Source organism: Patagioenas fasciata, chromosome 8 (assembly GCF_037038585.1).
Source record: "Patagioenas fasciata isolate bPatFas1 chromosome 8, bPatFas1.hap1, whole genome shotgun sequence".
Lineage (NCBI taxonomy): Eukaryota > Metazoa > Chordata > Aves > Columbiformes > Columbidae > Patagioenas > Patagioenas fasciata.
Window position 1 is genome coordinate 20,084,618 of NC_092527.1, and position 14,003 is coordinate 20,098,620.

The 14,003-nt window shown below is 36.6% G+C and overlaps 1 protein-coding gene across 3 annotated transcripts in view; it reads right to left on the reverse strand.

The window, feature by feature from the left end:
- ADK (adenosine kinase) overlaps window positions 1-14,003 on the reverse strand; it is a 287,218-nt gene that overhangs the window by 39,425 nt on the left and 233,790 nt on the right. For all 3 annotated transcript variants that reach the window (XM_065842920.2, XM_071811816.1, XM_065842921.2), the window contains 2 exons: window positions 9,357-9,392; window positions 2,629-2,743 (listed from right to left, as the gene is read on the reverse strand). In XM_065842920.2, the coding sequence (XP_065698992.1) occupies window positions 2,629-2,743; window positions 9,357-9,392 (151 nt within the window). The remainder of the gene's footprint in view (window positions 1-2,628; window positions 2,744-9,356; window positions 9,393-14,003) is intronic.

Here is a 14,003-nt window from a genome sequence, read left to right on the forward strand (position 1 = left end):
ATGTGCAGGCAGGGGGAAAGGAAAGAAGAGAGGGTAGCCTCCCAGCTGTGTCTCTGCACAGAGTATGGCCCGATCCAAGCCAGTCACTTCTGTTCCCATGGCTCACAGTAATGACACTCCACATTGCTGCCAGAGGGCAAAGACCTTTCCATGGGGAAAATGGGGAATGGGAGGAAGAACAAAATGTAGAAAACACCCAAAGGTCCATTTCACCTTGGAGTCTTTTATTCTCACACCTGTAAGCTCCAGCTCCATCCTGCACTCTTTTGGACGTAAACTAAGATCACTGGAATACGTGATCTGCTCAACAGCTGACGAAGGATGGTTAAAAGCAGCAGTGGAAGGGGAGAAAGAGTAGAGTCCTTTGCCTAGTTACTGATCCCTTCTGGTTGAGTAACTAGTGACAGAAATGTCTTCCAACTAATAACCATGTTGTTCTTATTACTAATCTGGACAAAATACAAAGCAGAAGGTATCAATAAGCATATCCAAATCCATAGCTGACATTGCAAATACTATTTTAAATGTAGGCACAAACTCTTGCAGACTATTGTTTCCTCAGAAAGGCAAGACAAACAACTACACACAGCCTGCTTTTTCAAAAAATCTACTCCTCTTCTGTGCATTAGAAAAAGGAAATTAATTTTATACTGGTACCTACTCCTAAATGCAGTAACTCTGCCAAAAATCATTTAGAAACTTTTTACACTTTCCACAGCAGAATTCAATGCACAACTATACCTGATCAGTGTTGAAATAAGTGCGTAAGCAGTACCCTGTGCCATTGTGTGGTATCATCATGTGCTAAATAAAGGGATACATTTTCCTTTTTTCATTATTATTTTCATGCTAGGAGGTGGGAAAAAGATGATCCATACCAAAGAAAGGAAAAAGGGGGAAAACAATAACAAATTGGTAACTCTTTCGAGAATTGCCCCACAGGCCAAACACTTTTATGTTCTTAATCATTATTAAATGACTTAACATGACACACAGAGCCTTACGAATGATTGCATCCTGACATGAGAACGAATTACAAATGAAATGAAAGATCAAGCTGTATTAGAGGACTGCCTCTGGGAAATGAAATCTTTAATTCTCTTTTATTATTGACATTTATTTGGCTGCCATGAATAACAACATAGCAAAGAGATTCAGCTATGCTTATGTGTTGAATAGCTTATCCCACAGCTCAAAACTGCCTTAACATTTATCATGTTTGCTTTTGTAGCTGACACCATTGCATATACTCTCTATCCATCTTGCATTTATCACACATATAAAGCGCATTCTCTAATTTAAGTTCATTTCATAGCAAACAAACAGCTAAGATTAGCAAGTGTCAGTCCTCAAATAAGCTCCCAGTTGTAAAAATATCAAAGAAGGGATTAATGGATTTGTTAACAACTCCAGTTTGAAGAATAAAATAAGTACACAGTGAAAATTAAATAAGAGCACAGGAGGGTTACGTTTAAGATTTAGGTTTACTGCCGTTATTACTAGCTCATGTATAAAAACATTTTTACACCGCTACTTCTCAGTCAACTGTACCATACTTAAGTGCAGTGCCTCTATATGGGCCATTCATGTAATGCAGTAACTTTCTGGAAGGAACATTTCAGTCATTATTCACTGAGATACACATACCCAACTCTCAATGACTGCTTTCTATTTCCGTTAAACCTGTTTGTAGCTAACAAAATACGGGAAGAAGCAAACTATTGGAGAAATCTTTCAAATTGCTGCTAGCATGATCTATACAGCAGTGTCATACCTACTTAGTGCCTGGGCCTGCAGCCACAGTCTGAAGCCAATTCTGATGTCGAGGCAAATATCATATGAGTAAGCACCAGTCCCTCAGGTACAAAGTTTCCTCAACTTCACTTTATTTCCAAAGGAGGAATTCAGCCCTGACTAATAACTTACCTTGTGAAGGAATGAACGACTAAAATGGTTTGCCACAGCACATGTTTTTAATAGCTTTATTTAGTCTAGAAGCATAGGTGGACAGAATTAAAGAGACTGTCAAAAGGTAGGCAGTCATGTTAATAATGCTTAAATCTGTGTGTCGTAAATCATCAATTTAGACAGCACAAACTGCTTGTACACTGCTAGAACACCTTTTTCCCCACGTACTCCTTTGAGAATAGAAGGACAGACGGCTGAGAAAAGCTACAGCGAGACTTTCTGCTCAAAGCAAAAAAGCTTGGAAATTCACTTAGTACTGGATTTCACTTCCTCCTCTTCACAAATGTTTAAATATACTATACTGTTGCACAGCTGTTCTCAGCAGGCATAGTGTGTTCTTGTTTGCAGCAAAGATGGCTACACAGATAAAATCTCAATTCATAAAAATCTGAGTAAAACCAACTGGATCAATATTTAAGATTTATGTTATAAAAACGAACTTAAGATGTTTAGAACTAAATTCTCAGGCATTCTTGTGAAATATTAAGTTCTTAAAGTCAGAATCTTAAAGCAATTAAAAGCATAACAGATGAGAAACATGGACTAACATCAAAAGACAAAAGTTGTAACTACCATTTAACAGTCATAATTTGTAAAACCGCAACTTATAATTGATTAACTAGAATATTTACTGTGACAGCAAACATGTGAAAAATATACCTGTAGCCATTACAGTGTCATCTTTCCCCTGGGTAAAGACAACGATTCTTTGCCTTTTAGCGTTCACCTTTGGCAGGGCTTGTGCCTTCCGGGCTATCTCTTTAATGTCTTCAGTCTATTAATAGAAGAAAATTTTTGTTACCAACATACTAGAGTGGACAGAGATTAGAACGTTATTAGCAGGTCAAAGACTTATCTTCTTACAGCTAAGTATAAAACAGACTTTATTGTTAGTAGAGGAATATTTTTAAAAAGAGGAAAACTTCGTTCTCCTAAGGGTTTATGTAGTACTATAAGATCATTGTTTTTAATCTTGATAATGATAGTTCAGCTAGTCCAATTGCTGCAAAACTGCAAAGCTAACAAAGGAATTACAGAGAATTTCCTAATGAGCAATTAGTGGATTTCTTTGCTGCTGACTGGATTGTAATCTTACCTATCACAAAATTAAAAATAAAATCGGTAAGAGAATACTTTGGATAAACCCTGAGCCTGATTTTCATCCAATTTAGCCAGGTTTTATAGTCCTATAATCCCCCTGGTTTCAGGAGGACTAAAAATACTGTTTCTCTAACTTCCCTACAGCAACTGATCTCAGCAGTGAACGGACTGTGCATCGCAGCACCTGAGAGGGTGTGGAGCCCAGGTGAATGTGCGCTGTGCTCACTAGCTGGGTGTATAATACAGACACAGGCAAGCAAAGGGTGAAAAAGCTATATTCAGTGGGGCTCAGAACATAACGAATTTTCTGAAATAAGTCTAAGCTGCAAATTTTCGGAAATCTTTGCTTTCAAGGGACTTTTTCTGTACGCCATAGTGCATGTACCTAGGAACACAGAAACTGGCATACTGAACCAAACCTCTCATCCATCCAATGTCTTTTACAGTGACATCTGAAATGTTTAATTTGATGCAAGAATCTCTTAACAGCACAACTTGTCATTAGAATATTATCCTACGTATTCTCTTAGTTGCCCTATGATCTGAAACACAAGGATTTCAACTTAAGATTGAAAAATAAGTAAATTATATCTAAATATAGATTATCCTGTTATTTGTATAAGCATCAAATCCTTTTATAATGCTATGTGGGAAGCTTTTGTTCTCAGATTTATCTCGTCAGTAAGTTCTACAAATTAACTTTAGTATATGTAAACTTATTTCTTACCATCATTTATATATATATATATATATTTTTTTTTTTTTAATGTTAGGAAAAGAAAGACTGTAATTATTCTCTGTGCTAATTACAATGTTCCACTTCATTAACGTCTGTGTTAAAAAACAGTATACTTTTTTCCCAGTTTGCTCTTGCATACAAGCAACTGTAGTGAAACATAGCTGATTTGGTGAGGGCCTACCATTGAATATATGAAAGCATAAAAATACTTTCTGCCTTGCTTTATGTCTTTTCGCAATGAATCCCAACTCATTTTTAACATAATTACATAATGAATAGAGTTCATTTATAAAGCTGTCCAGAGCGGTTTCAAGGCATTTACCAGAGTTGTTACAATTACTTCATATTATTAATAAATCGATGTTTATCTTCCAAAATCAGCATATAGTGTTATTTTTAAACTCAGGTACAGTACGTGCCACTTTGACTGCAGCTGCCAATTTTAACGAGAGACTGATTATTTTTCTTCAACGGGTCAGTTAAGCACTTCAAGAACAATAATCTACATACCATTCAGTCTTGGGCACTTGCTGATTTTCGATAATTTTGTTGATCTTCAAGCACTTCACCTTTCTTATGGACAGAGAATATGTCTGGGCTATGTATTTACCAGGATTTATTTATGTGAAAATTATCTAGCTCTTTTGCAATACTCTTAGCTTCCCTTTAATTTCTCCCCCATCTCTGGTAGTTAGTGAGCTCACTGATTAATACACATTTGCCAAACACACAAAAAATTCCCCCTTACTTACTTCTTTACTTTCTTCCCCTTACTACTTTGAATATTTTAAAAATTCTCTCATACTTTTCATTTCCATATACTACACTGTCATGTGTGTTATTTCTTCCTTGTTCCTCTTTAGACAGCTAATATAGCTTTCAAAAGGGAACATCTTCCAGAGAAGAACCTTGAGCTCCTCTGTGTGGACTGAGGACAGCGCACAGGGGCCATCTTACCCCTAGTTCTCAAAAGACAAGGAGTCCCTCAAAGATGCTAGAGAAAAAAACTGAAATTCCTGCTCCTCTACTTCGAAATGTCTTTTTAAGACATTCGTGAATAGCAGCTATCAGCTGATGGCACAAGTTGTTGAACAGGGGATGGATGCAGAATTACAGCCTTCCAGCTTGGTAACGTGAAGGTTTCTGAAGGTTCACCTAAATTCTGAACTATTTCAGACCTTGATAATTAAGAAATCCATGAACTAGAAAATGCAATAAAGCATCATGGAGATCAAAGGAAACAGGAGAAAGGTGTTTAGGTTTTCCTAAGTAGGAAGTGGCTACTAGTGACTTTATTAAGCACATTTACAGTAAAGCAGGCACAGAAATCAAAGAGCTTGAAGATATCTGTGTGATATATTTACATGCATTTTAACTTCTAAAAGGAAAATGAGGAAGTCATAATAGGAGAAAATGGCACAATCAAGAGGTGATTTCTTCAGTGTAAGGAAGAATGATGATGAACTTACATGAGGGAAAGAGGACCCTGAGGAAAAAGTTTAGTGAAGAATGATAGTAAAGGATGAAATAAAGTAGACAGTGAAAGAAAGTAAAAAGCACATATGTTTTCAGGAAGAACTGAATATATAACAAGCATGTACCAGTAAAAGGAAGATATGTAGGAGAAAAAAAGGCAATTTTTTAAACACCAGAAATTTCAAAACAGAGTGGTTGTGCAGACTTTAAAAGTAACTGTGAGAATTAAATTGGCCATTTTTAGCCAAAATCACTTTCTATACTAAATTTTTTTTGAAGTAAGAGAATAAAATAGAGGTTATATAGCAGAAGAGTTGCACCCTCAGTGTTGAGGAGGCTTTAACTTTTCTACAATATAACTCCACTTTACCATTATGTTGTATTTTGAAGGTACAAGTGTGACATTTTATAATATGTGACTGTTTACAGCTTAAGACTGCAGAGGTACCATTCCCCTCATTTCATTGTCAGGCAAACATCATGAAATGTTGTCATCTCCTATTTCTGTTCAGAATATACATAACATTTTCAAACAGCTGAAATGAATATTTGTTTTGCACTGACTCATACTTGCACACTTCTCAAGACTTTCTTATTCATCCTATATCTGCAGACATGACAGAATGGTGAGACTGTACTGCCTTGTGGTCCTAAAGCCTCTATAATGTGTCCCAAATTCACAGGATACTCACATATATTGAATTACACACTTGAATCTGATTTTAAAAAGCTGAGATATTAGTGTCACAAATACATGATTTGCCTCTTGATGCTGCACCTGAAAAACCTTGCATATAGCATTCAATCCAGCAAGTAAGTGGAATATATGCATATAAAGAAAGTATATCAGATACCCCAGGATCAGACAGAGGTATGTGAAAATCCACATAGAGTTAAAACTGCTAGTTGAACTATGTCTTCTGACCTTTGCCTCTGAACAGATAAGCAATTGCTGGGACTACAATAGCCCTGACCTAAGCCAGCATAAATCCATTGAAAACAGTGGACCTATGCAGTGCACCTCATATACTTGAAGACCTAAATTGGGTCCAGGATACCAAAACTCTTTAATTTAGTTCCCCAACCAATACATGCTTAGGAGGAGACCTCTGTCTCTAACAGGAAAAATTATTTTGCATGGCAGCTGCTACTAACTCTTTAGATGCATACTGTTCCATTCACTTCGTTTTACTTCTTGGGCTGACAAACAGAACTGAACCCTCAGTTTTTTGTTAAAGTAGGATTATATTTTCCTAATTCCTACACAGAATAAACAGCAAGTTACCATTTTGTAAAAACAAAACTTCAAACTTCTGCCCTGGCCATTTTGTTATTTTAAACATATTATGAACACCCAGTTAAAATACACTGACAACCATTCTACTGCTTGTAGGGGAATCAAGCCTAGGAGCTTCCCTGGGATAAAAATTGTGACTATTATGTATGTATCTATGTATTAATGAGATAACTGCAACATACAATTGGGATGAAGCACTGTCTCCACTGACTGTGAATTTGTTGTTTATTTAATAGTTTTAAAATGTCATAGAACATGAATTTCACAAAAAACCACTGACGCACTCCAGGAAGAGTCTGCATCAGAAGCAACGTTCTACTTTTGATTATAACAGACAAGTGTTGGTCAGGACATGAAATGAGGGAAATCATAGTCTTCAACTATCATGATTGATTTTACAAAAATACCTTGGACTTCTGCAAAGTACAATGGAAAACTAACTTCTGGTAGGGTGAAGCATAACAATAAAAATTCCTTTGCACATGGTTTCTCTTACAAAGAATAAATAGATTTGTGTAATGGAAGCATTTTCTCTTGCCTATAACAATATTTCTTCAGAAAAAGTATATTTTTTCCTGAAGTTGACTTGATCGTACCTTTTTTTTTTTTTTTAAATTGTTTCAGGTATACTTAATTCATATTTAAAAGCTGCATTTAGTCCACATAAGCTGCTGAAATTACTGGAAGATAGAAAAGGAGATGATTTAAAATAAAAGCTAGTCACAACTGATTCTCGATGCCTACAGATTTCTGATGATTTTGGTTAAAAACCAAAATTCCAGGCTGTAATTCAGTGCAGCTACCAGCAACTTTTCATTACTTCTGCGATAAATATCCTCTTGATATTTTCTATGGTCACTCCAGGTTTTTACTTTTCTGTGTTTCATCAGTTCTCTATTCTCAATATAAAATGCAGAACCAGTTTTACAAGCTTTTGAGTGCTGCCAGAAATTTTTCTTGTTTTTAATTGAAAAGCTAATTGAAGCTCTTTAACGTTTTCCCGAGATGCTTTATTAGTAGTGCAATTCTTTTTATTTTTGGTCTCCACAGCACAATGGGAAAAAATATCTGTGGACTTATCAAGTTTTACACATCTGTGTCGGTAAACTTGACATGTGAGTTGTTGCCAAGCAAGGGGGTAGTAAGAGATAAGATCATAATCATTGTGCACTTTACTGATATGCGGTAATCAAATGTGGCAGATTTAGGATGTTCGAAGAACTGTGCTAGAATCTCTAAGCAAGCACTAATGGAAAGGTTAATATGATGGTAGTTAGCAGACACCAGCAAAAGCAGTTTGTCACTAGAACTGAATTTAAACCAGGCACATTCAGTCTTTAGCTCAAGGGGGCAATAAAAATATAGAATGGGTAGACTTAATATACTACTTCCTTTCTTTTTTTTTGTGTAGCTACCAGAGGGTACCAATAATTTGTTATGCTTCATATTTGGAGGCATGTGTGAAATTCATTTGATAGAATAAATTCAAAGTGTATTTTTATGCTAACAATACAGATTATACAAATGAAAATTGACAGTGATAAAAAGTCTTGATTTCTACAAAGCAGTCACATGAATTTGGGAAACGTTAAATGAAATGGGACAGCCCACAGTTTTAATATCTAAAACAATGATGGCATTGATGTACCTGCTGGTGTATGGTTCTAAGGAAATCTAAATTGTAGAACAAAAGCTGTCAGTCTTTCCCTCTTGTTTTATATGCAACCATCTACACACAAAACCGGCATGTTCTTAAAGCAATGTGGTTTGAATTGCGCGGTTTCTATTATTTATGCAAAATGGGTGTTGAGCAATCAAACTCCTATCTATTATTTCACACTGCAAACAAATCAATTAAGGTGGGTTTTATTCCAGTGGAAAAAAAAATATATATAAAAGGATTTATGTGCGTTCAGTTCTGCAATTTAGATTTCAGTAAGATCACTTACTATCTGCAAAATTAGCACAACCGTTGTCACATTAATTATAGTATTTAAAACCTGCCTATTTGAATTCAGCATTGGAGACCAATAGCTGATAGCTCTCCAGATTAAGTTATCTGAATTTAGCCAATGGGAGATACTATTCAAATAAATCCTTCCAGAAGATGAAATCCAAAGATCTGAAAATCACTGTAAAATAGCAGCGTTTACTTCAAGAAAGTAGAGGATCATACATTTTTAGAGCACAGATGGAAAACACCAACTCAAATATGTTTTGAAACACAAATGCCACGCTACCCCTCCTAAAAGAAGCTGTTTGCAGAAGCATGGTTTACATTAGCCAGTACCTAACAATTTTATACACAACCTTTCTAAAATTCATTTGCATAATGATAATCCGCATATGGCAGGGTTTAAGTTATTTAAGCGGTGTTATATTTCACTATTTAGTCTTGCTTCACCACTGCTTTAGCAGTGAATCCTTATGGAGTGTAATGCAGCTAATGAGGTAGCTTTTTAACTGAACAAACTGACAGGTCCCATATCTGCAGAGGCAGCTTGAAACCGTGCCCAACCTCTCGGCTTCCCAAGAGGCTTTTCAAAATTCAATAAATAACATCTGTAGGCGATGTTGGGTGCAGACCTAGCAGAGTGCGTCATAACACTGAGCTGGCAGAACAAAGAAACCATGACGACTGCCAAGTTTCCATGGCAACCGCTGCGAGGCTTGGAGAGTATAATAGCACATCAATCATTGTCCAAAAGAACTTCATTATCAGCAAGAAAAAAAACCTTTAGGATCTGTTTAGTGTGCAATTGTGAGTTAACTCACCTCAAAGCCTTGCTCTCTAGCAAAAGTGGCAGCTTCCTGAAATAATAAAAAAAGAACAGTTAATTACAAAGTGCCAGATAATGAAGAAATAACACATTTTGAAACTCATTCAGCCAGTTTTCCTTTTACACGATTATCGCAATATACCCATGTACAGTTGTTCAATTCTGATAGTCTCACCAAAAGCTTCCCCCTCCTTCCCTCGAGCCCAGCAACAGCACAATGTCAACACATTTCACAAGTTCAAATAAAGAAGGTACAATATGTTTTTTCCAGGCGAGGAAAGTTACTTCTGGAGATAAGACTTTGACTAGGAAGCCACTACTTCAAAACCAGACAAACATCCTTTTTAAATGAAATCGTATCATATCTCTATTTATATATTGCAACTCATGGGATACAGTTTATCGAGCCATTTTAAAAATCATTTGTCCTCCATGGTGCATTAAAAAAACAGGATCACAAAATGTGTTCAAACCCTTGTGGTGGAATCAGACGAGCATTTTAAAATACTCTGATGTCTTAATCACTGCTTTAGGCAACTTAGCTATGTTCTTTTCTTGAAAGAACAGAGGAAACTTCAGGGTATCAGAGTGTCCTAATTTCTTATTTATATTAAATGAAGCAATTAAAATCTGTTTTGAAATAAAAGCAAGGAGACAGAAGACAATAGCGATGTTTTTCCCTGACTCATTTTCTACCTTAACATTGCAAATGTTGCAGAAAACCCTCAAAGTCTTTACATTTTACCTTGCATCACTTTCAAGTGATATTAATAGAGGAATAAGGTTTGAGCCAAAATGGTAAGTTTATCCAACTAAACAAAAATAACTGCTGTACTGAACCATTTAAGGCCAGTGTCCCTACAACAGCTTTCAGTGCTGCAGAAAATAAATACTTGTGGACCTTTATGATCTGCCACTTTGGGGGCAATATAAGAATTTGAAGTGGGTACAATTGATTATAACAACAGTAAGGTGAGGTTAATAAAATGTGATAAGCCGAAAAGCACAACTCCTCAGGCTGCTTCACTGCAGAAACATAAGGCTGACCGGGTTAGCCTTAGCTGATGTTGACAGAAAAACTGAATCATGGTCCTGACAATTGGGTGCGGGCAAGGTTAGCCACTTTGACAATTTACTTACAATTGAATTCCTTCTTGTACATCACACAGTCAATGACATTTGTTAGCCTGGCTGTCAAGAAGGAGTGTAGGGTTCAAAGATATCATGCAGTGTTTTCCTAAACCAGCATGTGATTAACAAAGCTTATGCCCATATGAAAAAAGGAGCCTGCAAGCTTCCACTCTGAAGTGATGTACTTACAATGAACTGCAACACAATCAAGAAAGCCTCAAACTGGATTGAGACACAGAAAAACCCCAAAATAAGAGAAACAAGGCAGTAGAGAATAAAAAAAAATACCTAAAAAATGCATATTGTTGTCAAATTACTTCTTTAACCTCAGGTTTTTGGTCATGCAATTGAAATCGGAAGTTACACTGCTCTGTCCTAAGGGGATATCTTTAATGTCCCAATGCAGCGGGACATTAACATCTGTGTTAAACTATTGTTTGGCCAGGAAACTGGACACCAGTACTTTCTTCCATCTGTGAAATAAAAACTATTCCAGTTAAGCAGTATTTCCTTATGTGGGAGCCTTCGAGAGAACTCATCTTAATTTTCTGTACTGGGGCACCCATGCATAGCACATGTGGTTTGAAAGGCATGGTCCTTCCACAAGAAAGGATAAATGATTGCACATTTGTTTAAAAGTATCTCATCTTCAGATTTTCCTGTTAAAGCATCAAGTTTTAGCCTGGTCTGCTGCCTGCCTACATGAATAATCGTGGCTAGCATACAACCATAGATTTTCCTGCAGTTGACCTCTAATCTGAGGGTGTCTGAGGGTGCCAAAGAACAGCAACCTTAGTTTTCTTCTCTCCTATCAACAGAAGCTCAGAATAACTCCTGTGTAGCTTCTTTCAGTAAGGACTGTGCCTATAGCCCCCTAAGAATCAGCCTCTCTCAGAATTACACTCCAGTAAGAATTAAGGCCATTCCAGTAAAAAAAGATAAAGCTCAAAACACACATTTGGAGACTACAGTTTGATGTTTGCAAATGGTGAGAAACGTGTGGCAGGCCCTGAAAGCCAGGGACAGTTCAAAGTAAATTAACCAGATAAAAGCGATGAGAAGCTTTTAGTATCTATTCACAATAACAGTCAGAACAGGAAACAAGCAGACCCCATCTGTGCAGCCCTAGGGCACCTCATACTGAGCTTCATGTCTCTAATAAAGTAGTCAGGTTAAAATCTAAGTGGCTGTAACACGTGGAGACTGCTAGGGTTACAGCGGCCAGCCAGGGCATTCCCTGATGCAGGTGATAATCAGTATGATAATCACTATATTTACAGGCTTTCCATTTTATATCTGACATTGGATATCACGAAGAAGGAGGGATTAAGGAAATAAAGAACCTACACAGAAGCTTTACCGCTCCCTGGAGAATGCAGCGTTTTCATTCATGCGTGACATGCGACAACAGCAAAGCAAAACAGCGACAGAATAGAATTTTCTTAGGAGGCTTCATTTCACATCAGTTCTTTCAGTTTTGATAAACTTTAGGCATTATTCATTCATTACTCCAACTCAGCATTTTCAGAGCTATTTTCCATTATTGTTCCAACAGAACACCTCATTTCATACCCCCGCCACCTTTTTACTCTTTCATACTAAAACATACGAAAAACTTAGACTCCTTTTTCTAGATAATGCTTTTACTAACCATGACAACAAATTTACTGCTGTACCACCTAAAGTAGAAATAGGATTGTTATTAGTCATGAAATATTATTTGGCTCATGTGCTTTGGGAAAAAAAAAATTCTAAGTACAGTCTTGCTGAAAAAAAAACTGCGTACAGCATTACTTAATGGGAGTAACACAATGTCACCAAAGTTAACACACACCCTCTCTTTGGACAATAGCGAGCAGTTTACACAGGAAAGTGAGATAAATTAGAGAGATAACAAGAAAAAAAAGACAACTTCCGTTAGTACTGGCCTTGCTGTTATGTTAGAACTCGCTAGCTGAAAATTATTTCCATTCTTGCATGTATTTAATTGCTGTTGGAATTCCAGCATTTAGAAAATAGAGCTGTCTACAAGCTACACTGGGGCTAATTGTAACAAGACTTGTTAAAATTCTGAGCCCTTTTATCACCAGCAATACAAACTATTTGTTTATAAGTAAATAGAAACATACCCTCCAAACACAGAATTAATTAGCATCTGCATTCCTAGGAGTATTTGTTAGCCCCCTGTGTTAGAAGAATTTTATGATCATACAGTTGAGATGGCTCAACTTCAATAATCGTACATTCGGTTTGCCATAAAACATAGAAAGCACACTATATATTAAATATTCTTGACACATCAATATTTTTTTTGTTGTTGGTACCAAGATTTTATGATGACTTGATCAAATTATAGCAAAATGGTAACAACATGCATGTTGGGTTATAATTAATTCATGTAGGCCAACATAAAACTCACGCAGTTGCATTGAACAGCATTTAAAACTATGTATTGCTGAAATTAGCTGACAAAGATCGTTTCAAAAGCACCACCAACAGTATTATCTACAATATGCATTTTAACCTTTATACAGAGAAAAGGAGCACTGTAAACTAAATTTGCACTTCATTGCTGAAATCAACATTATCTCATAAAGAAATGATAAAACAGCAGGACAGCAATGATACCCTTGCACACTGAATGCATTTCCCATAATTACACAGGAAAGCAAATGCGGGGGACACTGAAGCTAATCCCTCCCCTGCCATCCTTCTCGGTAGAGGAAACATCTCACAGAATAACCTAAACTCACATATTACAGTACTACCCTGTGCAGCTCTCTCTAATTCTCTATTATCCCTTGTGCTGAGGGGGGTGGTGGGGGTGGGAAATTGGATTTGATTAACTTTTTTAAATTGGGAGATTACCAGCAGGTTTTGAGGGAGGTTCCTATTGCAATAAATGCAAACTTCCTAATTTGCTCAAAATAAGCCCCAAACGAGCCCTATTCACATATTCAGGAGTATCATCCTCTTCCTCTGTGTAAAAGATCTGTGACTCAGTGGATTCAGCCCAGCCCACGAATGAATGCAATCTTGAGCCCGCACGCACACATCCAGCGTGTGTAACTGCAGAGGAAGATCCTGCAGGACAGTGCAGGGCAGAGTGCATAACGACAAAGAAGAAATAAAATAGCAAACTTGAGTGGACTTAATAAGAAACAATAAATTATTATGAGGACTATCCACTTAGTGTCTACATTTGATAGAACCATTCCTACTGGTACCAACCATGTCTGATTATAACTTGAACAGTGCTTCTACTATAATATCTTATGAGCAATTTTTAACTGCTAAAATCTTCTAAAAATCAATCTGAAACATTTCCTTCCTCAGATTTAAGCTACTGCCATTGTACGACTGCCTTCTAAGAAGTATGAATTGTTCGTTTTCTTCCATTCACATTGTTTCCTTGAACACATTAAGGGCTATGATTACCTCAACCAGATGATTCCCTTTTTCTTCACTATAATCATTTAGTACTATCCATCCCACTCACGAGTTCATCTCT